Source organism: Paralichthys olivaceus, chromosome 16 (assembly GCF_024713975.1).
Source record: "Paralichthys olivaceus isolate ysfri-2021 chromosome 16, ASM2471397v2, whole genome shotgun sequence".
NCBI classification, from domain to species: Eukaryota; Metazoa; Chordata; class Actinopteri; order Pleuronectiformes; family Paralichthyidae; genus Paralichthys; species Paralichthys olivaceus.
The window spans coordinates 17,531,920-17,557,016 of record NC_091108.1 but is presented as its reverse complement, the minus strand read 5'-3'; the positions used below and the strand labels follow the sequence as shown (position 1 = coordinate 17,557,016).

The window sequence follows — 25,097 nt, the reverse complement described above, 5'->3', positions numbered from 1 at the left end:
CTTTCAAGAAAACAAGTGCAAGAAAACAAATCCAAGTGGAGACATTAGCTGCATCCACCGGTGTCCTGTGCACAATGTTTCAACTGCGGGATGTAAGAAGAATAAAACACTGAATCTCTCCTCTTTAAAGACGAAAATATTTATCATATCATTTATTTCACCACTAAATGAAACGTGTTCTATTCTGCTGATTGTTTCTTCAGATTGTAACATGTGTTTTTTAGATAATAAGCAGTCTATGCCACACTCAAGATGGCGGCACCTTCGTCCTTCCTGCCGCGTTCGTGCGTAGATCGTTGCGTCACGTTGCGGAACGGCAGCGGAAGTGTCGGCACGCTGTGCTGCTGCGTGTCTCACTTCTTCGTTTGCACCAGACACAGTTCCGCAGCGGAGCTCTGCTGCTCTTCTGCCCCCTGTGTTCATACCACAGACTGTATTTAAAAGGTTTCTACACATGTTGTTACCTGGAAGTGACAGTAAATAACAAGTGTAACTATGATGTCACTGTGCATCAACATGTTTTTATCCTTGTGGTCACACGTGGGAAGCTTTCTTTTACTCGATGCTCATCGTCCTGTGGTTTTTGCTCAGCGTGTGTGTGTGTGAGGAAGAGAGACAGAGAGAGAGAGAGAGAAAGAGAGAAAAAGACACAAAGGGGGAGACAGACAGAGAGAAAGAGCCTGCTGTCCATCACCTGAACTTCTTTAGATGAGCTTTTAATATAACTTAAGCCCTTGTGAGGTTTCTGATGTGATCACTGTATTTTAATAGGTAAAGTAAAGTAGTCCTGTGTACTCAATTAAAAACTTTACAGAATGAAGCCGTGCACTTTCCGCTCCTGCAAATATTTCAAAATTTAAAAAAACGTTTAAAATAGTCCACAAAAACACAGGAGTGCTTTTATCTTGAAAACGGATACCGGAAATGTTGCAATCATTTACGTTTGTGTCATATTCAAAAATAAAGTATTCAACAGATAATAAAGACATGTCTTCAGAAGTATTCAGCAGATAAGAAAGACATGTCTTCAGAAGTATTCAACAGATAATAAAGACATGTCTTCAGAAGTATTCAACAGATAATAAAGACATGTCTTCAGAAGTATTCAACAGATAATAAAGACATGTCTTCAGAAGTATTCAACAGAAAATAAAGACATTTTTTCAGAAGTATTCAACAGATAATAAAGACATGTCTTCTATTCAACAGATAATAAAGACAAGTCTTCTATTCAACAGATAATAAAGACAAGTCTTCAGAAGTATTCAACAGATAATAAAGACAAGACTTCAGAAGTATTCAACAGATAATAAAGACATGTCTTCAGAAGTATTCAACAGAAAATAAAGATATGTCTTCTGAAGTATTCAACAGATAATAAAGACATGTCTTCTATTCAGCAGATAATAAAGACATGTCTTCTATTCAGCAGATAATAAAGACATGTCTTCAGAAGTATTCAACAGAAAATAAAACATGTCTTCAGAAGTATTCAGCAGATAATAAAGACATGTCTTCAGAAGTATTCAGCAGATAATAAAGACATGTCTTCAGAAGTATTCAGCAGATAATAAAGACATGTCTTCAGAAGTATTCAGCAGATAATAAAGACATGTCTTCAGAAGTATTCAGCAGATAATAAAGACATGTCTTCAGAAGTATTCAGCAGATAATAAAGACATGTCTTCAGAAGTATTAAACAGATAAGAAAGACATGTCTTCAGAAGTATTAAACAGATAAGAAAGACATGTCTTCAGAAGTATTAAACAGATAATAAAGACATGTCTTCAGAAGTATTCAGCAGATAATAAAGACATGTCTTCAGAAGTATTCAGCAGCAGCAGCAGCAGCAGGTGTGTCATCTCTCATCTGTTAACATGGGCGCGGAAATGAAAACCGAGCTGTTCCGTGTCCAGTGTGTCCGTCGCGCGTAGAGCAGTGTTGACAGGAGCGGAGTTGTCAGCGGAGCGGCGGCAGACAGCATCACCGAAGCCGAATGGAGTAACCACCAACTTATTATCCCACACAGCGTCTCATTCACAAGCTTTGTTTACACCTACAAACAGCGGCGCCATGGCAGACGACCAGTCCTCTCAAACCTGGTCAATCGACAAGGATGACTACGAACTCAACGAGGTGATAGGTGAGTAGCTTAGCTTGCTAATGCTAGCAGCCCAGCCTGTCTTCACAGCCGTGTCGGCTGCTATTAGCCAACTAGTATTGCACGTCTTTAGCTAACAGAGGGCCAGTGTGTGGCTACAGCCCGTTGCTACATAGCAGGAAGGCTAACAGCCCGGTTCTCCTCAGGCCAGGCCGAATAAAAGAACAGCTTCTGCTAGTTGGAGGGCTAAAGTGAGACTGCTTCTTATTAAGTGAGCACGAAGCTAAACGGTTAGCTAACACAACGTAGCCCTGCCGTGAGTGTAGGGGTTGAGTTGTGTGGTTGTCTTTTCCTGAAGGTGTGATTACAGCCTACAGTCAGCTCGTACTGTGCACGAGTCTAGGGAGCTCGACCGAGCAAGTTGCTCTGATGTCGCATCTTGCTGCTATTATTTAGTAAAACATGATTCTGCACGTCACTGTGTAATTCTGTCAATGACCTTAGTCGACGCAAACTCAGCAGCCTCACATTAGACACAAAATACTTGAGACAAGCTGTCATGCTGTGTAAAGTGAAGGGCCTCCCTCCCCTGCTCCTCACCGCTTCAGTTTCTAAATAACGGTGTTCTCTTCAGGGAGCGGAGCCACTGCAGCTGTCCAGGCAGCCTACTGCAAACCCAGGAAGGAGAAGGTGGCCATTAAACGCATCAACCTGGAGAAGTGTCAGACTAGCATGGATGAGCTCCTGGTGAGAGACCATCGCAAACTGCGGGCCTGCATCTGCAGCCCAGATGTTCTACTTGTGTGTCTGTTTGCTAGAGGTTTGATACAACCCAACAAAACACAAATTGAGACACAAATTCGAACAGAATAAATGACTTTTACACAGGAATATTATCGATTTCTTCATATTATTGAGATATTATAACAGAAGTGCAGAGGAAGTTGCAGAAAATCATTGCATTAGTGTGTTGACAGTGGACATGCAAGTTTTCCCCATCTTCTGCTTGAATCACTGATAAGTCTTTTTTTAAAGGTTGTTGAAATGTATATAATGGTAACAAGTGATTCACCCATTAATAATAACTAGACATCCAATTTTACCACATGCTGTTTTGGGTGATGTGGCTGTTTTTGAGATTAAATTAAGATTTATAAGTAAAAAAAGTTGCAATGTTTAATTTTGTTGAATGCAGAAGAAAACATATTTTACATGGCAAAGCACTTATTTACAGTGTTGCAATAATGTTTTCAATCTCAAATTGTCACGAAGCTGTCCTGCTTATTGTTACCCACACGAATCTAACAAAAGGGCATGGCGACTTGTGTACTATCACTATAATAATATCTCTACTGGTTGTCACATAGTTTCATCTAACAATATATCATCAGCAAATGCATGACCCAGAACTAAGAATAACTTTTATGCAGTTTTGCACACTACTTGTTTATCAGAGAGAATAATGTACTTAAAATGTTACAACATAATATCAGAGTGGTGACTCAGCTTTGTATCAGCCACTACCTCCTCAACTTTGTCCAATTATTGATTTCTCAGTCTGTTGTGCATTGATATTTGAATTTATGCCCTCTGATGTGAATATATCATAAAATTGCCCTTTCTGCCAGTACCTATACCTACTCAGTGCTTATATAACAGATCAAGGTCCTGAATTCACCTTCGTCTGTCATCTAGGTTAAACATGTCTTGGCTTGCAGACCTGGTGGTGATGTAACGCAGGTCACCGTCTTGAGTTAGAGGCACTCAGCACTCCTGAATTAGGTTTTGGCCATTTTGACATGGAGGATTTTACTGTAAACAATGACTAATAGCAGGGACTGGGTTGATTCATTCAAGCCAGACTATGACTAAGATTTTATTAATTGGGCGTTCACTTTAAAAGATAAACTCCTTGTGTGATCTTTTATCCCACGTTTTCTTCACCGTGCAGAAAGAGATCCAGGCTATGAGCCAGTGCCACCATCCAAACATTGTGTCTTACTACACCTCCTTTGTGGTGAAGGATGAACTGTGGCTGGTGATGAAGCTCCTCAGTGGTGGTAAGTCCCAAGTGTTAGGATTGGCCCAATTCATGCTTCTGCATTGGAGCTACGCCGTAGATACACATGTAGCATATGCATGGGGCCAACGCCGTTGTGAGCATTCATAGTTGTGTGCAGGTTGAAGTTGAAAAGCAATTACTTTTTTTTAAAGAACTTGCTCATAAAGCTCCCTAATTAAAAGATTACACCATGTTACTTAAATGCATGTATTGTACATGTAACTGCTGGTTCGCTGGCATCCATATGTTGATGACAGGACATTTTAATCAGTGTAAAACTCTTACTCTTATGTTAGTTTATTTAGATGAACTTAGGATATTTCTTACTACTATTATATATTAGTATTCTGAAAGTTTAGAACATTTCGGAGCATTAGTTTTCTTCCATGATGTTGCACTGTGTGGAGACAGGATCCAGTTCACCATGAATTCATCCACTCCTAGAAAAACAACAGACACAAACATATAATCATTGTTTTGTAGAATTAGGTGGTTAATTATAAGGTCACTTGCAGTCTTTGGAGATCAGGTGTTGTTGTTGGTGCCTACTGCAGAATTATGAGAGCCTGTTGTGGTGTTACAAAGCAGGAGGCATCTCTTACTTTATTTACAGTACAGAATACTGCCAGACAAATACCTTCAACTACTTGCCAAATTGTAGATTCCTTCCATGTGCTGTCTCCTCCTCTCTGTCAGGCTCTGTGTTGGACATCATCAAACATATCATCTCTCGTGGCGAGCACAAGACCGGGGTGTTGGACGAAGCCAGTATCGCCACCATCCTGAAAGAAGTGCTGGAGGGGCTGGAGTATCTTCACAAAAACGGGCAGATTCACCGGTGAGTTGCTGTGGTGTGTCACCTGGCTGCAGGGTATCAGCTGGTAGACTCAGTGTCCCATCATGCACCCTCACTCAAGCTCAGCTCACTCAAACACTGGGTTTATTGTCACTGCATGCGAGTTTGCTGTTTAAACTTGACCTCGCTCCTTCAATGTCTAATACACTGGTAATGTATAATTAAGCAGGTGTGTTTTACATAAAAGTTCCCCCGAGAAACATTGAACCACCACTGAGAAGACAGCCTCTGTTTTTTATGTTTTCGTGTTGTCTGTATGTCTGTCCATCCTTCCTGTTCTTGATATCTCAAGATTGAACTGATTCGATTTTGGTGGTCAAAGGTCATTTGTCAAGGTCACGGTGACCTCACACAACACATTTTTGCCTTGTTAAGGTGATCAAGGATTGACTTGAAGGCAAGGATTGACTTGAAGGCAGAAGTTCATAGTGTGTAGAGTGTTTGTTCACTTGGATAGTCTTATTTTAATTATTGGCAATTTAATCTTTCTTCTCTTCACACACAGGGATCTAAAGGCTGGAAATATTCTGCTTGGTGATGATGGCTCAGTGCAGATTGCTGGTACAGTGTTTTCTCTACATCTACTGACAAATGATACTGTATGTAGTTGCACTCTACAATCCTGACAATAAAACATAATTCAAATGAACAAAGACGGCCTGTATTGCACTACAAAAGATGGTTTTTGTCTGAATCTTTGAAATCAATTGAACCTGCCTTTTTCTTATTTATTTTTTCCTCTTTCATTCACTCAAATTTACACACACGGTGCAGACTTTGGTGTGAGTGCCTTTCTAGCAACAGGAGGAGACATGACTCGGAACAAGGTTCGAAAGACGTTTGTGGGAACGCCGTGTTGGATGGCCCCGGAGGTCATGGAGCAGGTAGGAGGCTTGTTTTGTAGATGACATCTTTCTCTGCCTCATAACTTAAATATAAGTGAAAAACTTGAGAGCTTTATTCACTTGGTTCTATTTTTAATCCACAGGTCCATGGCTATGACTTCAAAGCCGACATCTGGAGTTTTGGGATAACAGCCATTGAGCTCGCCACGGGGGCAGCCCCATATCATAAATACCCACCAATGAAGGTAAGTGTTGTGGCTCTTACTGTCTATTTTCTTTATTTCAACAGAGAGATATTATTACACTTGAAACGGCTCAAACAAAATGCTGATAGCCTTAAGTTTTGGTTTGTGTCTCTTCCCAGTTGGTTTTAATTTAACAGTTCATCTTTGTGAAACGACTAAATCAGACCTTTGTCTTTCTGTAGGTGCTGATGTTAACTTTGCAGAATGACCCTCCCTGTCTGGAGACGGGCATCACAGATAAGGAAATGGTGAAGAAGTACGGAAAGTCCCTCAGGAAGATGCTCTCCCTGTGTTTACAGAAAGATCCTGAAAAAAGGTCAGTTAGTCCCAAAACACTTTTTTTTTTGCCTAGAAACACATTAAAGTTTTGTTTGTTTTGCTTTGTTGAATTTAATAAGGAGCCTTGTCTCTTTCTTATTTAGGCCAACTGCTGCTGAGTTGCTGAAACACAAATTCTTCACTAAAGCCAAGGTGAGCCCAGGAAAATGAAATGAAAAATGTTTTGGCATGTTTGAAACCATTATTGATCCTGTAATAAATGTTTATCTTCTGTCACAGAACAACGAGTACTTGCAGGAGAGGCTTCTACACAAAGGGCCAACAATAACAGAGCGATCAAAAAAGGTTTACTGTTACTAGAGGATTGTGAATATACAACATTGTGTTGCCGTGAACTGGTGCGTTGTGTGTTGCAGTGATTGTCTCTAATTATTATTTCAATGCATTGTGTAGGTGCGTCGTGTGCCTGGCTCGAGTGGCCGCCTCCACAAGACAGAGGACGGTGGTTGGGAGTGGAGTGATGATGAGCTGGACGAGGAGAGCGAGGAGGGCAAAGCTGCTGTTGCAGCTCTGCGGGTGAGTCTTTGCATGCCTGCGTCTCCCAATACTAAATCAGTTTACTTTTATGGCTGCCATACTGTATATTCTCTCACATGTGCACACAGTATCCTTTTAACCAGCAGGTGGTGCTATTGGAGTGCTGGAGTTCACTTTTTTGTTTTGAGGCCTACAGTCTCATTGTCAGTGTAGTTCAGGTTAAGGTTACTCAGGTAAACACACTAAGAAAGTCCTATTTCCCAAATGTTCCATGTTTCTGCATTCTTCAATTCAGTTTTATCTTTATTGCAGCTAATCTCAACATACATTATTTCACACTTAACATGGAAAGGTTGAAACATTACAACATTATTAGAGAAACTACAAATCCCACAATGAGCAAGCAGAAGAACTTTTAACTTTTAATGAAAAACAGAAAGCATACGAGTGTAAAATAACAGGAACAATTATTAAATTAAATCGGACTCGTGATTTTAACTGTCAGAATCAATCCTTTGGAGAAAAACTGTCACCTGGCCTAAAACACCTGCTGAGTTTGCGCGTACGTGCGTGCGTGTGTGTCTCAATTCATGTCTGGGTGAGGGATTTTACCGTCTGTTGACTGTGATTCTAGTGAAGCCTTGTGTTTGACGTCACCTACCGTGTTTCAAATTCCTTCAATCCTATAATATTCCATCAGTCCATACATTTGGGGGATAAAAGGAGAATTGCATGTTTTTAATCCTGACAATCTGTCATGTCCATTCTGCAGTCCCCCAGAGTGAAGGACGGGTCCCAGAATATGGAGGTGAGTCCATTTGTAGTGGACATGACCTTAAAATCTTGATTTATCATGATGTCTTGAAAGCACAATCTGCATGACTGTCTTATGTTTGTCCTCTTTGGTTTTTTATTGTTGTGTTTTTATCATTCATATAAAGTTGTAAACCCTCACTTGATTAATGTGCAAATTCCTGTCTCTTAGCTTTTTCCACCAGCAGCTGGCTCCACAGGACATCTGCAGCCACCCGCTGCAGCACATGAGGGCCCTGTGAGTGCGGGCCAGACAGGAGAGGATGCTCCACCACAGGCTCCCATGCAAACAGCGAGTCTGTCACTTGCGCCCACTGCTCAGGTAAAACAAAGAGTGCTTTGTTAGCTCAGGCAAGTGCAAATGTTTCTCGATAATTTGGGATTTCTGCCTACTGATTCTTTTTCTGCTGCAGGATCCATCTGCAGCAGATGCTAGTGTTCCCATCAGCCTCGTCCTGAGACTGAGAAATCTCAAGAAGGAACTCAACGATATCCGATTTGAGTTCATGCCCGGCAGAGGTAGGAATAATTCACATACCTTTTTTCCCCTCTCACATGTACTTTTATAATCCAGTCTCATGTCTTTATTTTTGGATTTTCCTTTCTGCCTCTTCTCCCAGACTCTGCTGATGGAGTTTCTCAGGAGTTGGTTTCAGCTGGGCTGGTGGATGGGAGGGACTTAGTCATTGGTAAGTTTGAGAAATAGCACTGTATGATGGGATCCTTTAAGTTGCATTGGTTATCTGTTGGTTTTTCGACCTATGGAAAAGGAGGTTAAGCGAAATGGCACAGTATGGTGGCATCTTTACAGTTGCATAGATCTGATGAAGTCACTTCACTGCTTAATGTTCATTTATCTCCCTTTAGTATAAAAAATTGGTAGGATGGGATGGATTTTTTCAGGTCTTCTTTGGTATACTGTCTGTGCTTAAAGAAGTAAAATATTTGGCGATAAAAGGATTTGACTTGATTTAGATAAATAAATACTTTAATGATCCAGAGGAATATGTATGAAGATCTGTAGTAAGTGTGGTAAAGCTAACAAAGGGTTGGTATGTATGACCTAAATACATACAGTTTATGATTTTATTGTATGCACATTGTCGCTGAAACACAAATTTCCTGTTTTCACCACTTGGAAGAAGTCTTTATTTTAAATCCTGATACTAATCTCTTCTCATATTCATTGGTCATCTGATGTAGTCTTTTTTTAATCTTTTGTCTAGTTGCTGCCAACTTGCAAAAGATTGTTGATGATCCTCATAGTAACAAAAATCTGACCTTTAAACTGGTGAGTACACGGGCATAACCATTTATGGCAATATAGTGGATTTTGTAATATAAATGTATATTTTACAATTATTACAACAGTATTTTTTTACTAGGCATCTGGTGTGGAGGAGTCTGAAATTCCTGATGATGTTAAACTCATTGGATTTGCTCAGCTCAGCATCAGTTAAGTCAAGCAGAGCCAGCAAAAAGGGACTGAAACAAATGGTATTGCACAGCTGAATTGAAGTCAGTTTCAAGAGACCACTACTGCCAAAGAGAGGAAGAGGAGGAGGAAGAAGGTGATGATGATGAGATGTGAAGCTGGCAGGACTGTGACACTACTGCAGGATGCATGAGGACCACATTGAGACGAGGCTCAGTTCATCACAGGAATCACACTTGAAACGTTTACAGTGCGCTTATACAGTAAATGGGAGAACAGATGCAATCAGCTATATAAACTCCTAATTTCTTTTCCTTTGTTTTTTTCCTCTTCATACATAAGCACAATCCAAACATCTCCTGCCAGTACTGGAAGTGATTGCCTTTTTTTTTTTTTCCTTAATCAATAGTGCCACAAAACTCAAGAGTGTTGCGTGATCTTACATGGCACTTTATGCTACACTGAAATTGAAAAGAATAAATTCAGCCTTAGGTACTCTAACTATAGATTTTATTAGTGTGATTGGTGAAAAATTAAGTCCACGTGTGATTATTTGGTGTATTCTATTAACAAAGATTTACAAATTCTAAAAGGAAACACTTATAAAATCCGATATAAACACACTGCAGCATAGTTGCAGGGTTAAATCGGTAAATTCAGATGGGTTTTTATTTAAAAATGACCAGATTACTGTATAAAGCAGTACAATGAACTCTCTCCTCCACAGTATCAGTGTGCAGTGATTGTGTTAATGCTTTGACTGCACTGCTGTAATCATTGGATATAAGCAAATCAGCTGTAATTGCTGCGTCTCATAACTGTGGTTTCAATATGTTGTCCGAGGTCATTCTCCTGAGGTATTATTGACAGGCTTATTTTCACAGATTGAGACCTTCCTCATATTCTTGTTCTATGCAATCGTTATTTTCTTTTCACCGAATGTGACCATTAGTCGCTAATAATATTTCTCTTGGGATGAATACATTTTTTTTGTGCTTGTACCTCAAAAGAAGTTCATAAATTGCAACCAGCAAAACAGGCGTCTCTAAGAATCAGCAACGAGGCTTGACTTTCATTTTCACAAGCATGTCGATAAAGGGGAAACATAACACACCAACAGTCACAAGTGTTTGTTTTTTCTGTACCCCTTTAAGGATCGAACTCACCCTGTTTAGTGATAAAACAGCTGAGAAGAATTGAAAAGGCTAGTGATGAGTGTCAAGCCAGAGGCAGTTTGTGTTACAGGTGGACTGCTGATGAACTTCTGGGGAAGCGTGCACGCTCAAAAACTGAAAATGTTTTACCAACGTGAAATAAAGCTTAAAGGGGCAGTTCAACCTAATTGCAAAACCAGTGGCTTTTAGCCATGCAGATAGCTTTGGTTTTATAGTTGACAAGGATTTGAATTATTTGAGATTTTTGGCTACAGCCCAATACAATAGAGAGGAGTAGTAAATTCAATTAAATTTGTAGCCATGGTGGCTTTAGACCTGTGTCAGCCACTCTGTCCACCATTGTCTTCCACATTGAAATAACTCCTGTAACTATTGGATGGATTGTAATGACATTTGTGAAATAGGTTCACTTGACTTGAAGGTTCAGTGTGTAAGATTGAAATCTGTTGGTGAAATTGCATGTTGCAGCTGAATACCCCTCCCCTTCTAAACCAGAAAGACAAGCTGTGCTAGCCTTCAGTTGTTTAGTTTGTCCAGTTCGAAGTATTTAGATATAAAGAACCCATTCTAGGGTAAAGGAAACAACAATTTGTACAATTTAGATGAAACACACTAGTGAAAACATCACTAGGAATATGTTATATCAATGTTTTGCCAATAGATCCCGTTCACCTAAATCTTACACAGTGAACCTTTAAGTAATTCTGACTTTTCACCTAGGTCTACCATACGGTCAAATTACAGTGTTCTCAATATGGTGGTTGTCGACAAAAGCAAAACTAATGACTTTCATTTTGACCTAAGCTCTTCTTTGAATTTAGTGCTATGGTAAACTTAGCCACTAAATATCAACATGCTACAGTTGTAATTATGTGCATGTTGGCAAGTTGCTCATATCACTGCTGAGCTGAAGCATGGCCACGGGCACGGCTGTAGAATTTTGAGTCTTGTAGGTACATATACTGTTCTACTTCTGGAGTCAGGAACTTTGTTCATCTGGATAAGTCATTGAACCACTGTGGGTTTATTCTTTTGGAAGTTCTGAAGAAGTAGTTTCTAAAACAAATTACAAGTGTGAAAGATTGAAAAGGAGACAATGTTTAGAATGCAAGGCTCTATGGAGGGTGAGGCCCTGACTTGACCAGCTGCGGTCAAGTCAAGTCTATTTGGTTGACATTTAAGTTTTTGTTCAAGACTAAATCCCATAAAATTAAGAACAAATATGTTTGACCCCCACTCAGCAATTCCAAAAACATTGATCTTCTGCTGACTTAAACCAAATACTTGCAAAACTCAGCCATGGGTGAACACCATATTTTGTTGGTATGCCGAAAGCCACTGTGAGAGACCCAGCAGATGACTTGCATGGTAATAGATGCTTATTTCAATGTAGGTTTTCAGGGCGGTGAAATTCAAATGTGACTGCATGGTTGGATTCCACTTTTTCATATATTGGGTGAAGTAACCCTTAAATCTTTTACAGAAGCCATTTATTACTTTAGTGGTTTTGAGTCATTAGGCAGATGTGTTGACAGTGTGTAGTCTCTTCAAACAACAAATTACTTTTGTCACTCCCAGTGTAGCTGTATGGTTGTTTTGTATCATGTACCCAGGGCTGTGATACAGCTCCTGGTTCAGGTACTGATGTAAATGGTGTATGTAAAGAAGTTGTAAATGTGCGTATGATGGCAACTCCATGCAATGTAACACCAACAAGTTTGTATGTAATGATGTAGATGCATTGACTAAATGTTCATGTCAAACAAAAGGAACATTTCACTTGTAAATATGGATTGAGACAAATATCCTGAGACTCATGTTCAGTACAAAGAGTTACATTTGTTTTGTAGAGTTTTCCACTGTTGGCCTTTGTTCGAGCATCACTAGTCACAAAATATTTGTTCAACCGGCACCTTAATGATATGTTAAAATATTTTCGGAAGCACATGGAGGCTTGTAACCACACCGTCTGTGCTTTGGCATCCTGACAAGCAGTTTTACTCACTGAAATCTGTTCAAGGCAAATGGATAAAAAAAAAGACAGGTGGCACAAGTTACACTTTTATCTCTCTCATTGTGTGTGTGTGGGGGGATTTTGGTGATAAAATGATTGATCATCAAATTCTTTAAAATCAATGGCATTCAGATTTTCTAAATTTCTTTCCCTTATGTGTTTGCTCATCAGAAGACCATCATTCTTCCTCATTGTGCTAGTGCTGGATGATTAGTGTTAATTGAATCGGATGATTGGCAAGTGAAAGTAAATCATTACGTACATTTTTAAATATACTTAATCTTTGAATATGTTCATCCACAGCATATAATTTAAAGTGGAATAGTTGGGAAAACATACAAATGAGATTCATTGACCAATTTTACACATTGTTGGAAAATGTGGACACATGCTAAATTATTTTTAGTACCTTAATAAAGTCAATCAATCAAATGAGGGAGGGCAATGTTTGTTAAATATATGATCAAACTGAGTTTGTGTTATTTATGTGTATTAACATGTCAATAATTACCAAACAGTTTACATTCAACTGTTTACACTCTTAGTGGATCAGAATAGCTTTTTTACAAAATTTTCATTGCAAAACAATTCAACATTCCTGGCTTACTTTACTGTGGATCAAGAGGACTCGGGGGAAGCCTTGTCCCATATACCTGGCAAGAAGTTGTTGAGGTAGTTTAGTAGCCCTTTAGCAGCAAGGCACCAGGTATAGATGAGATTTGGTGTGAGATGCTGAAGGCTCTGGACATTGGTGGACTGTGGCAGCACACTCTTCAGCTTCCCAGTAAAATTTACCCTAGTGTCTTGAAAAGGAGGCTGCGGTTGATTGTCGAACGTTGGATACAGGAGGACCATTGTGGGTTCAGTCCAGGCCATGAAACTACAGAATTCATGAAAGTATGACCAGTCAGTCTATACATATGTACTGTACCACGTCAAAATTGATGATGGCTGGATAAAATGTTGTCAAGACATAAAGTAAGAGGACAACGGGATAACCATTGGAAGCAGCTATATTCTTATAATGTTCACCTCTAATTGATAATGATACATTTGTCTTTAGGAAATTGGGGAACAACAAATTCAGAGTCGAGGAATGAAAACAATTTTTGCCTCAAAGTCCTCATGAAATATTTCTTCATTATATATTTTGCCTGGTAAGTAAAAGACATTTTGCAATGTTCTTTTAATATTTGACATACTTAGATTTTCACAGTGGTTTGTTTTATCAAGGTTTTCATTAAATCTGGGATACTTTTGCCTCTCTCTGAATGTGGCTACGTTTGTCCTGAGCTTCTACCTGGTTCAGTTCTTGTTTGGAATCACTGAGATTCCAGCACATCTCCTCTGCTGCTGCAACACAAAAAATTCCCAATTGTGGAACAAATACAGGATCTTATCTCGTTTTCATCATAGGAATATTGCCACCATGAAGAGTGCAGGTTTGTATGTAATGATGTAGATGCATTGACAGTTTAAACGGTCATGTCAAACAAAAGGAACATTTCACTTGTAAACATTGCCTGAGACAAATATTGTCAGTTTACCTTAAATTGTTTACACTCAACTCAGGTAGCTCAACGGCCATGTTGACTCTGTTCCAGGACAATTTAGCAGTTTTGTCCAGCACATCATCTGCAGTGTGAAAATGGATTTCGGAGAGACTCTGGCAACCATCGGAGACTTTGGTTTTTTCCAGAAGGTTCTCATTCTTGCCTTAACCTTCCCAAATTTCTTACTACAAGCTGTCTTTTGTAGTTTACTTTTTGTCCAGTCAGATCCAGACCGACACTGTAACACAGACTGGATCCTCAGAGCTGATGCTAACCTGACCACAGATGAGCAGCTGAACCTGACTCTGCCCCGGGAAAAGGATGGGACCTTCAGCAGGTGTCAGATGTTTGTCCCTGTGGACTGGAACATCAGTGTCATCAGGGAGAACGGACTCAATGAGACTACAGGCTGCCAGAATGGATGGGTGTACTACAGCACTCTATATGAGGCCACAACTGTCACTGATGTGAGTTGAAGTATGATGTAGGATTTCTGATTTCTTCTGTAAACTGTGCTGACTGTCATGCTGTTGTTTTTGCAGTTTGATCTCGTCTGTGACAAGTCTTTTCTGGTAGAAATTGTGCAGACAGTCTTCATGAGTGGTTCACTTATTGGTGCCATTATCTTTGGACCTGCAGCTGAATCGTAAGTGACTTGGAAGTGATTTATTAGGTCATTTGCAAAATGCTGTAAAACGTTCTAATTTTTATGATCATCCACTTTCTAAATTTTAGGTATGGCCGCAGGAGAGCAACCCAGCTGCCAGTGGTCCTTCTGCTAATATTTGTCTTAGTTTCTGGTATGTCTCCAAATTTCTATGTTTACATAGTGTCACAGTTCATTATTGGAACGGCATATGGAGGATACAGGAGTAACTCTGTTGTTTTAGGTAAGATTTCTTTGTAATATTTTTTCTTGGGTTTTTATCACTAGAACGGTGAAAATTTGTTGCTGTAGCTGTGTTGTGATTTTGTTGTTCAAATTCTGTCTGTAGCTACCGAGTGGACTGGGGTCACCAAAAGGTCTTTTGCCTCATGTTTGAGCCAGATGTTTGGGGCTCTTGGACAGTGCGCCATGGCTGTTCTGGTATATTTTATTCGTGACTGGAGAAAATCACAGCTTGTCTTGGCAGGAGCACAAGTCTTTGTATTCTTCTACATATGGTATGTGCTCTGTATACTTGAATTCATTATTCTTTGCACGGTGCTGTATTTGCATATTATCACACTTCCTATTCATAGGTAGTCTGTAACTTAAATTGTGCAGAAGACCTTCAAACGTACAAGGGATATTTACCATCTTGTCTTATATTCTAAAAAAAACCTTGTTGGAAACGAATTTTCTGATCAAGACTCAACCCCATTTTACCCCTTCTCCATATAAATCAGAAGCACACTGCTTCAGGCTACTAGCAGGGGTCTGTAGGCAACCCTGCCAGGATGCATCGTTATTAGAGGAGCAGAAAAGTTCAGAAACCGCTGATATACGCTAGTTAAATTAAGTGCATCATGTATCTTCAAGGAGGGGGGATGCGACATGATGTAACATTAGCATGCTGGCTACTGAGACATTGGCAGGTGTAACGGTAGAGAGTTTTTCAGGTTGTTGTGAAACAAATGACCATTATACATTGAAACAATGTTGAACTAAGATATTTCAATTAATGTTGTAATTTTTCTAAATCCTTATTAATGGAGAAAATGCTACATTTGTGGGTCTCTCGAGTCCCTTTTGCAGCTATCTTGCCAGTGATTCACAAGGCATTCTGGGACATTTTCACAGCCCTCTGTATATGTATAGCCCTAACACTTGGCCCTACCCGTCCATCCCAACAAGAATTGGGACACCCTATCCCTACATGCATATGCATCAAATGGAGGAGGTTGGGTTAGGGATAAGGGGTGAAATGGGATTGAGCCTTAGACTCTGACTAATTATGGACAATTTATGTATAAATTGCTATCTTTTCAGGTGGGTGCCTGAATCGGCAAGATGGTTGTTGGGACATGGAAGAACTGAAGAAGCTCAAAAGTTGATACATGAAGTTGCAGCGATAAATAAAAAGAAAATCCCAGAGATTCTTCACATCACGGCAAGTCAGATTCGGTTTTCTCCACATTTGACAAATTAGTTAAATCTAAAGCTATGCTAGCAGTTCTGTTTGGCTGCACCTTGACACAACAAAAAATATTTAAAATTCCAAGCCTATGACTGCCTATATCAAATCACACAATAATTCCTCAAATTGTTTGTGAGAGGAAAAGTGAGTAGTTCGTCACAGTCAGTTGGACTCATCCTCTAGGGACTTTGAAAACCGCTGCTATCACCTACATTTTTAAAGTGTAGTCCTGTGTTTCATAATACATTTAAAGGTGACTGGGGAACAAGAAGTCAAGAGTGGAGGACTGAAAAAAATATTTTCCTCAACAGTCCTCATGAAATATTTGTTCATAATGTCTTTTGCCTGGTAAGTAAAGCACATTTTAGAATGTACTTTTTATATTTGACATACTTGGATTTTCACTGTGATTTGTTTTATCAAGGTTTTCATTAAATCTGGGATACTTTTGCCTCACTCTGAATGTGGGTAAGTTTGGCCTGAGCATCTTCCTGGTTCAATTCCTATTTGGAATCACTGAGATTCCAGCACATCTCCTCTGTATCTGGGTTCTGGAGTTGGTGGGGAGAAAAATATCCCTGATATCAACCCTCCTCACAGGAGGTTTGGTTTGCCTGCTTACCTTGGTTTTCCCTCAAGGTAAATTGCTCATGTGTCACATTCAGTACATGAGGATAAATTCAGTTGACTATCAGGGGTCTAATGTATTGTACTTACATTTCAGACAACGCTGTTGTTGTCACAGCCCTTGCAACCACAGGGAAATTCTTCTTGAACTGGGGTGGTTCAGTTTGTATGGTCTACATTCAAGAGCTGTTTCCGACTTCTGTCAGGTATGTAAAAATCAAGTAGCCTATGCAAAAATTAAATGTTGTACATTTAACTTAATATTTTTGAGGATGAACTCCATGTTTCCCTCTTTCAGGCAGACAGCTGTTGGCCTGGGCTTCACAGTGTTAAGAGTAGCAGGGTTGCTCTCTCCCCTGCTCAACATGTTGGCCATTTACCACTATTCCATACCCGTCGCAGTTTTCAGCAGCTTTGCAGTGATCAGTGGAACTCTATCTCTCCTCCTTCCTGAGACCAGCAAAAAAGAGCTTCTTGATTCAATTGATGAGGCCGAGAACAACCAGTAAACTGTAATTTGTGTGATGACATTAAAGACATTCTATTCTAAACAAGCTGAATGGAAACCAAATTACTGTGATGATTTACAGAAGAAGTTTGGAAATGTTTGCATTTGTTAGGGATCAGTTACAGGCCAACTTGGATGTACATCCTAATCAACATGGATAACACTAGAGTGAGATGAAAATGTTGATACCACTCTAACAGCTATATGACAGCTATACGGTTAGCTTAACTTAGCATAAAGACAGAAAAGAGGGGAAAACAGTCTTCCTTGTGTCCAAAGCAAAAAAAACGTATTACTAACTCATTAATAAACATGAATTATCTACTCTAGAGTTCTATTCCACCACCTAACTTTCTCAATTACTGATTCACTACAGTGTTCAAAATAATTCACTGGAGATGTTCAAAGGTCAATACAGTAGAGTTTATTCTTTTACAAGAGATAAACTCGAGCAGGCTCTGGAACCCAATTGAAGACTAAGCCTTGATATCTCTGCTTGTATTGCTCACCTTTGTCCTAAAAATAATAATGTCAGTACTCTCTAAAATATCTCCCCCTACTGTTCCATATGGGCCAATTTTGAATTGTATTATGTTTGGCCTTTTCTCTGACACCTATTAAATCTTAGGGTGTTTCCTGACAGCAGCTTGATTTATTTTGGTTACGTAGTGTTTTATAATGAGGATATAACTACATGTCGTGCCTTTATAACATGGATATATCTGGTGGGAGTACAACATGCTGAGACAATGTTTATTACTAATCATGTGTACTATAAACAGAGAGTGAAATGTGACATGAATACTGATTACCTCTCATGATGAATGTCTTATATTAAGAACATTACAAACACAGAGTAGAATGTTTCACAAAGGTTTTCTTCAACATAATCATGTCTCATTTTTAAATCTTTGGACAATCTGTAGTAATATAGGAAATTTGGGATGTGATACAATCAAATGCATTGAGATACATACAAATCGTGAGGCTAGTGAAGGTGCACTAGTGAGCACACAATCGCACCTCCCAGCTCCGGTTCCAGTTGTGGTGGTTTTTCTTTGCTTGTGTGGAGCTGAGCGGTGATGAACAAAGCTACCGGTGCCTCCAGTTTACATCTAATTACCCTAAAGACAAAAACAAATATTGTTCACCTGTGTCTTTTGAGGAAACAGACAGAGGGTAAAACAAACACCATCTAAATGTGTGTTTTTGTTAAGCTTTCTTTCCATTAGAGTGAAAGAAGACATGGAAGCAAATCAGACCAAAATCTCAAAAATTGACCAGTACATGAAAAAGCTGTGTTTTACTTGTAGTGTCCTTTAAACTGCATAATTTTGATTGCAGGCTCCCCATCTAATAACTATTCATTCTACTACTCTTGAGTATTGCAGTGGCAATTTCTGTGAAACAAGCACAAAGTCAAACACTTCTTTCTGTAAGTTTAATTCAGCATCTGCAGATGGACTCATCAGTACACATCACCTGAATGACATGCACAAAAGAGCAAAGAACATAGGAGAATCTGTGTACTTATAACTCAGAGGAGGAGACCGCTGTCCTTGTGTTGTTTACTTGTTCTGTGGATGATCCCCCTGTGAGACCCCTGGTGTTTGATCCCAATCAGAGATACCAAGAGATGCCATTAAGTTGTGGCTTCTCGAGGCCATCATCGTAAACTCTAAAGTTGCTCTTTTAGATAACCATTTGGTCAACCATTTGGTCAGTCCTCCACATACATGTCTGCTCGTGCAATTGTACATCCACAAAAGACACATTTCCAATACAGTATTTAACAAATGTGTGAGTATTAAAATAAATTGTTGAGTCATAGATGTGATGCTTTATTTAACTTTTTTATAAGTAATTATGAGAAGTGGCGTTTTTCTCATTTGAGCCTCTGCCCCCCATTATGTCTTTGAACGTCCCTGAGTCACACATGTGAACAGTAATAAATCAATTTAATTTAAAAACATTAATTGCAGATAAACCAGCTAAGATGAATGTAAAATTTCCTCTGCAACATAGACCGTTTATAAAAAGCTCTGCTCACAACGTCCACCTCACAAACAATAAACAGTGACAGCATACTGCAGAACTGTATGAGGAGGAATCCGTAATAAGTAGCTCAAGAGCATTAACACAGGAGAAGAGAACAGAGCATTCCAAACAGGCAAGTTTACAACGGGCACAGTTAATATGAACAAACAGTAAGTACATTTTCCTTTTTAAAAAGATTTTTAAAACAAGACACTATATATTTTTGAATATGCATAGCCACATGATAGAATCCAAGGTAATGTTTGTTAAATATGTGATAAAAACCTTTCTTATTTGTTTATGTGCCTGAATAACATGTAAACTATTAGCTGACCAAGTTTACATTCAAATGTTCACATATTTAAAGACTGACTAGTCATCTGGTTAAATATTTATTTTGAAAGTGGTTCAAACCACACTAAAGCGGCTGAGCAGTTAAGCCCAACAAATCATCTGCAGTGTGGAAATGGATTTCGGAGAGACTCTGGCAACCATCGGAGACTTTGGTTTCTTCCAGAAGGTTCTCATTCTTGCCTTAACCTTCCCAAATATCTTACTACAAACTGTCTTTTGTAGTTTACTTTTTGTCCAGTCAGATCCAGACCGACACTGTAACACAGACTGGATCCTCAGAGCTGATGCTAACCTGACCACAGATGAGCAGCTGAACCTGACTCTGCCCCGGGAAAAGGATGGGACCTTCAGCAGGTGTCAGATGTTTGTCCCTGTGGACTGGAACATCAGTGTCATCAGGGAGAACGGACTCAATGAGACTACAGGCTGCCAGAATGGATGGGTGTACTACAGCACTCTATATGAGGCCACAACTGTCACTGATGTGAGTTGAAGTATGATGTAGGATTTCTGATTTCTTCTGTAAACTGTGCTGACTGTCATGCTGTTGTTTTTGCAGTTTGATCTCATCTGTGACAAGTCTTTTCTGGTAGAAATTGTGCAGACAGTCTTCATGAGTGGTTCACTTATTGGTGCCATTATCTTTGGACCTGCAGCTGAATCGTAAGTGACTTGGAAGTGATTTATTAGGTCATTTGCAAAATGCTGTAAAACGTTCTAATTTTTATGATCATCCACTCTCTAAATTTTAGGTATGGCCGCAGGAGAGCAACCCAGCTGCCAGTGGTCCTTCTGCTAATATTTGTCTTAGTTTCTGGTTTGTCTCCAAATTTCTATGTTTACACAGTGTCACAGTTCATTATTGGAATTGCAATTGGAGGATACAGGATAAACTCCATTGTATTAGGTATGACTTCTTTGTAAATTTTTCCTTGATTTTTAAGACATGATAAAACATGGTACTAGGCGTATTGAGGCCTTACAAGAATAAAGTCATAATATTACAAGAATAAAGTCATAGGCTAATTGTAGGATAATATTATGAGTATAAAGTTGTAATTTTTGGAGAAAAAAGTTATTATGTTACAAGAATAAAGTTAATATTCGAATAAAATTGTAATATTACGTGATTAAAGTCATAATATTATGAGAATATGATTGTAAACACTGAGGGAGAAAAACACAGCCATTTCCTCCTCCACAAAATGTCCCCCAAATCTCTATGGTTCTTTCATTTTAATAGACCTAGTTTCTTGCACAATCTTTTGAAATCATTGATACTTAAGATAATGTGGTGCTGATGTGGCAAAAGATTCAGTCATTTGTTATATGGGAAATCTATACCAAAGTATAGTTTCTCAATATGCTCCATGTCACTTTAACACAGACGCAGGCTGCTTTTCTGAAATTGCATGTAATCTAAAATTACGTGTTTTTCTTCGAGATGTTATTTATTCTCGTTACATTATGACTTTTTTCTTGTAACATTATGACTTCATTCCTCGAAATGTCCTATTTTTTTTCTCCAATGTAGCCCCTAAATTCTGGCATAAAACGATCCTATATTTTAAAAACATTTGTTGCTGTATCATGATTTTGGTGTTTAAATTGTCTGTAGCTACAGAGTGGACTGGGGTCACCAAAAGGTCTTTTGCCTCATGTTTGAGCCAGATGTTTGGGGCTCTTGGACAGTGCGCCATGGCTTTTCTGGTATATTATATTCGTGACTGGAGAAAAGCACAGTTTGTCTTGGCAGGAGTACAGGCCTTTGTATTCTTCTACATATGGTATGTGCTCTGTATACTTAAATTCATAATCCTTTTTACAGCGCTGTATGCAGCTATTATCACACACCCTGTTCATATCAATCTGACCAAATTCTGTTTAACCATGTGTATCTGGCATCTTTGCTCAAGTGTTACATGAGATAATGAGCAAATGCAAAACTGGTTCACTAACAATGCGTGTTGAACAATTATTCTTGTTGGAAGCTCAGTTTCTGAATAAGACTCTGACAAATTTTCTTTGACATTTAAAAATGTTGTTTTTTAAGGTGGATTCCTGAATCTGCAAGATGGTTGTTGGGACATGGAAGAACTGAAGAAGCTAATAAGTTGATATGTAAGGTTTCAGCAATCAATAAAAAGAACATCCCAGAGAATCTTCTCCTCACGGCAAGTTGGATTCAGTTGAATCTACAATTTAGGAAGTGAATGAACTGATAACATCTTGGTAGTAGAAGGTCAAAGGTCAGGGTCAGAGTGACCTCATGTTTATGTGAACATGATATTTCAGTTCACTCTGACCTCACAAAACCCTTTTTTGTCTGATGAATGCATTATTTTACAAACATCTCAAGAGAATCCTTTTAAATTTGGCACAATTGTTCACGAAGACCCACTGACTGAAAAGTCAAGGTAAAATGACCTCATATGAGTCTGAAGAAAAAATCACTGTAGCCTGAAACTGCACTGGTTAGCAGAGGTATACAACTGCAGCATGATAACTCTACTTGGTGTTATCCTCAATTTAATAATAATACATTTCCCTTGCAGGTAACTAGGGAACAAGAAGTTCGGAGTGGAGGAATCAAAACAATATTTAACTCAACCGTGCTCCTGAAATATTTTTTCATTATATCTTTTGCCTGGTAAGTAAAGCACATTTAATATGTTTTTTTTTTTTAATTTGACATACTTGGATTTCCACTGTGGTTTGTTTTATCAAGGTTTTCATTAAATCTGGGATACTTTTGCCTCACTCTGAATGTGGGTAAGTTTGGCCTGAGCATCTTCCTGGTTCAGTTCCTATTTGGAATCACTGAGATTCCAGCACATCTCCTCTGTATCTGGGTTCTGGAGTTGGTGGGGAGAAAAATATCCCTGATATCAACCCTCCTCACAGGAGGTTTGGTTTGCCTGCTTACCTTGGTTTTCCCTCAAGGTAAATTGCTCATGTGTCACATTCAGTACATGAGGATAAATTCAGTTGACTATCAGGGGTCTAATGTATTGTACTTACATTTCAGACAACGCTGTTGTTGTCACAGCCCTTGCAACCACAGGGAAATTCTTCTTGAACTGGGGTGGTTCAGTTTGTATGGTCTACATTCAAGAGCTGTTTCCGACTTCTGTCAGGTATGTAAAAATCAAGTAGCCTATGCAACATACATAGTTATAGAAATTGTACATATACATTTTTTATGATTAAAAATGAACACCATGTTTCCCTCTTTCAGGCAGACAGCTGTTGGCCTGGGCTCCACAGCATTTAGAGTAGCAGGGTTGATTTCTCCCCTGCTCAACATGTTGGCCATTTACCACTTTTCCATACCCATCGCAGTTTTCAGCAGCTTAGCAGTGGTCAGTGGAACTCTATCTCTCCTCCTTCCTGAGACCAGCAAAAACGAGCTTCCTGATTCAATTGATGAGGCCGAGAACAACTGGTAAGCTGAATGGAAACCATATTACTGTGATGATTTACAGAAGAAGTTTGGAAATGTTAGCTTTCACTAGGGGTCAGTTGCAGTTCGACCATGGGTGCCCATCCCCATTAACCCATATAACATGAGGTTAGGTTGTGTGGAACAGTGCCTTAGATAAGATAGCAGTATAGCATAAAGAAAGGAAGCATCTAATTGGGTCCAAATCTTAAAAAAACATACATACACATTTGTTTCCATACAAAAGATGTAAAAGAATGTTGTTACCTTCACTCAGAGCCAGAATAGTTGTATTCCTCTGTTACCAGTTTCATGCTATGCTGAGATGAGATGAGAAGGTCAATTAATTTCAGTCACCTTTGAGGAAATGAATATAAATATATTCTTAAAATATGATTTGAAATGTATCAGTATATATTTTAGGCTCACCAACTGATTTTGTAATGATAAAGGAGCTAAGTTATCCTTGGGGTCTGTCTGGAAACAAACAGTAGACATGATTTCATGAATCCTACTGTCTCATGAATACCCATCCATGGTCACTCTAGAAATAATTAAGATAAAGATAAAACTCTACCAGAAGGAAGAAGGGTAGAGGTTTTATATTATGCAATCATTTTGTGTTCCTTTTTGTTCCAGGAATATTACCACAAGAAGAGAGCAGAAGACTCCGACAGTGGTGAAAACAACAAAATCCACAAAATTCTAGTTTGAATACTTTAACTTTTCTTTTTGCTGTATGTAACGTAAGCCATATATAGATAAAATAAACTTTTTATTTGGATTGTTCATTGCCTTTGATATTGCTGTCACCCGGTGTGTTTTGCCTATTTACTGCATCTGACTCAAGTTTCTTTTTTTTACTGCTGTCGGTGTTCTTTTGACTAAATAAAAATAATTTTGAAAAGCTATGCATCACAGAGTCCGCGCAGTTTAGCGGTAAAATCTTAAGGGGCACAACAAAATTCAAACTTTGCATTTGACACATTTTTGGTGATCCCAATATTTATATATATATATATATATATATATATATATATATATATATATATATATATATATATATATATATATATATATTATATGGTTACAGATGTTTAATGTTGTAACAAGATGGTGGTAATAACTTTCAGTTAGTTGTCAAGGTTTGACATCTATATAACCTATTTAAAGCAACAATCAAATGTATAGTGTTTCTGTTTGCAAGGTGTTGTTTATATGCACTGGTCATATAAACAACATAGTAAGCAGCTTTTGCTTTATAGCTGTTGCTGGTAACCTTTTTACTGCAGAAATCTTCACTCTCACATGCATATTTCTATTGTTGACTTCCAACATAGTTGTGATATCACTGATGCTTGCAAGTACACACATACTTAGATAGTAGGTGAGCACTGAAATGTTCAACTTTTACCAGATGAATTTGAGAGCATCTTTGTAAGTTTCAAACTGCACACAAATCATTATGCAAAGATCAAACATACAACAATGGAACAAAACACATAGTTTGGTAGGAGAGGGACTTCCAAGGTGTCATTTTATCACAGATTATTCACTCATTATCTTCATTCAAAGCAAACCATTTTCATGTTTCATATGTTTACAGAGCAGGCATTAGGCACAGAGCCACAGCATATCTAAAGCTGTAAACAATAACAATTTACATTCAATTAACTGTATGTGTACAATTTTGACCTCTTGTGTGTGAATGTGAGATCTCTTTGATTCAGTTGATCTGTGTTTTGAGGACACTGCTCTTAGCTCTCTAGGTTCATACCTCTCCAACAGAAATAAATCTGTAACTCTCTATTGTTTATATTCATGCTGCCTCTTAGCCAGGTTAACACTCAGTTACACATGTACATATGGATGTCCCAAGATTATTTTATATTTAACGATGAAGTCTGAGGTCAATCTGTTTGGTTCCCCAAATGCCATCAGACTTGCTGGTGCTAATCTTGGTGGTTTATCTAATGATAGGCAGGTTGTTAAGAATTTAGGGGTAACATTTGAAACTAACATCTGTTTTAATCATCAGATTAAAAAAATATGTTCAGTCATGTGTCTTCTAGTTTAAGATCATTTCTAAAATG

The 25,097-nt window shown here is 38.6% G+C and overlaps 3 protein-coding genes across 3 annotated transcripts; all 3 read left to right on the top strand.

Annotated features, from left to right (window-relative positions):
- Positions 1-1,843: 1,843 nt before the first annotated feature.
- Positions 1,844-12,406, top strand: LOC109640554 (serine/threonine-protein kinase OSR1-like). Its single transcript, XM_020104634.2, has 17 exons — positions 1,844-2,144; positions 2,737-2,849; positions 4,054-4,162; positions 4,861-5,002; positions 5,526-5,581; positions 5,795-5,904; positions 6,009-6,110; positions 6,293-6,426; positions 6,533-6,581; positions 6,669-6,734; positions 6,843-6,965; positions 7,699-7,734; positions 7,912-8,061; positions 8,153-8,258; positions 8,360-8,428; positions 8,966-9,030; positions 9,125-12,406. Exons 1-17 carry the CDS (start codon positions 2,075-2,077, stop codon positions 9,197-9,199), a joined length of 1,575 nt encoding a protein of 524 aa, XP_019960193.1. The 5' UTR covers positions 1,844-2,074; the 3' UTR covers positions 9,200-12,406.
- Positions 12,407-12,633: 227 nt separating this feature from the next.
- On the top strand, positions 12,634-17,217 carry LOC109638430 (solute carrier family 22 member 13-like). The gene is made up of 9 exons (XM_069510879.1): positions 12,634-14,383; positions 14,459-14,562; positions 14,652-14,806; positions 14,912-15,080; positions 15,889-16,009; positions 16,290-16,384; positions 16,461-16,675; positions 16,761-16,869; positions 16,962-17,217. Exons 1-9 carry the CDS (start codon positions 14,012-14,014, stop codon positions 17,170-17,172), a joined length of 1,551 nt encoding a protein of 516 aa, XP_069366980.1. The 5' UTR covers positions 12,634-14,011; the 3' UTR covers positions 17,173-17,217.
- A 2,318-nt stretch (positions 17,218-19,535) lies between these two features.
- slc22a13a (solute carrier family 22 member 13a) lies at positions 19,536-23,915 on the top strand. The gene is made up of 10 exons (XM_069510878.1): positions 19,536-20,046; positions 20,122-20,225; positions 20,315-20,469; positions 21,181-21,349; positions 21,616-21,736; positions 22,118-22,212; positions 22,291-22,505; positions 22,591-22,699; positions 22,801-23,007; positions 23,644-23,915. The coding sequence occupies exons 1-10, from the start codon at positions 19,675-19,677 to the stop codon at positions 23,711-23,713; spliced, it is 1,617 nt and encodes a 538-aa protein (XP_069366979.1). The 5' UTR covers positions 19,536-19,674; the 3' UTR covers positions 23,714-23,915.
- The last annotated feature ends 1,182 nt before the right edge of the window (positions 23,916-25,097 follow it).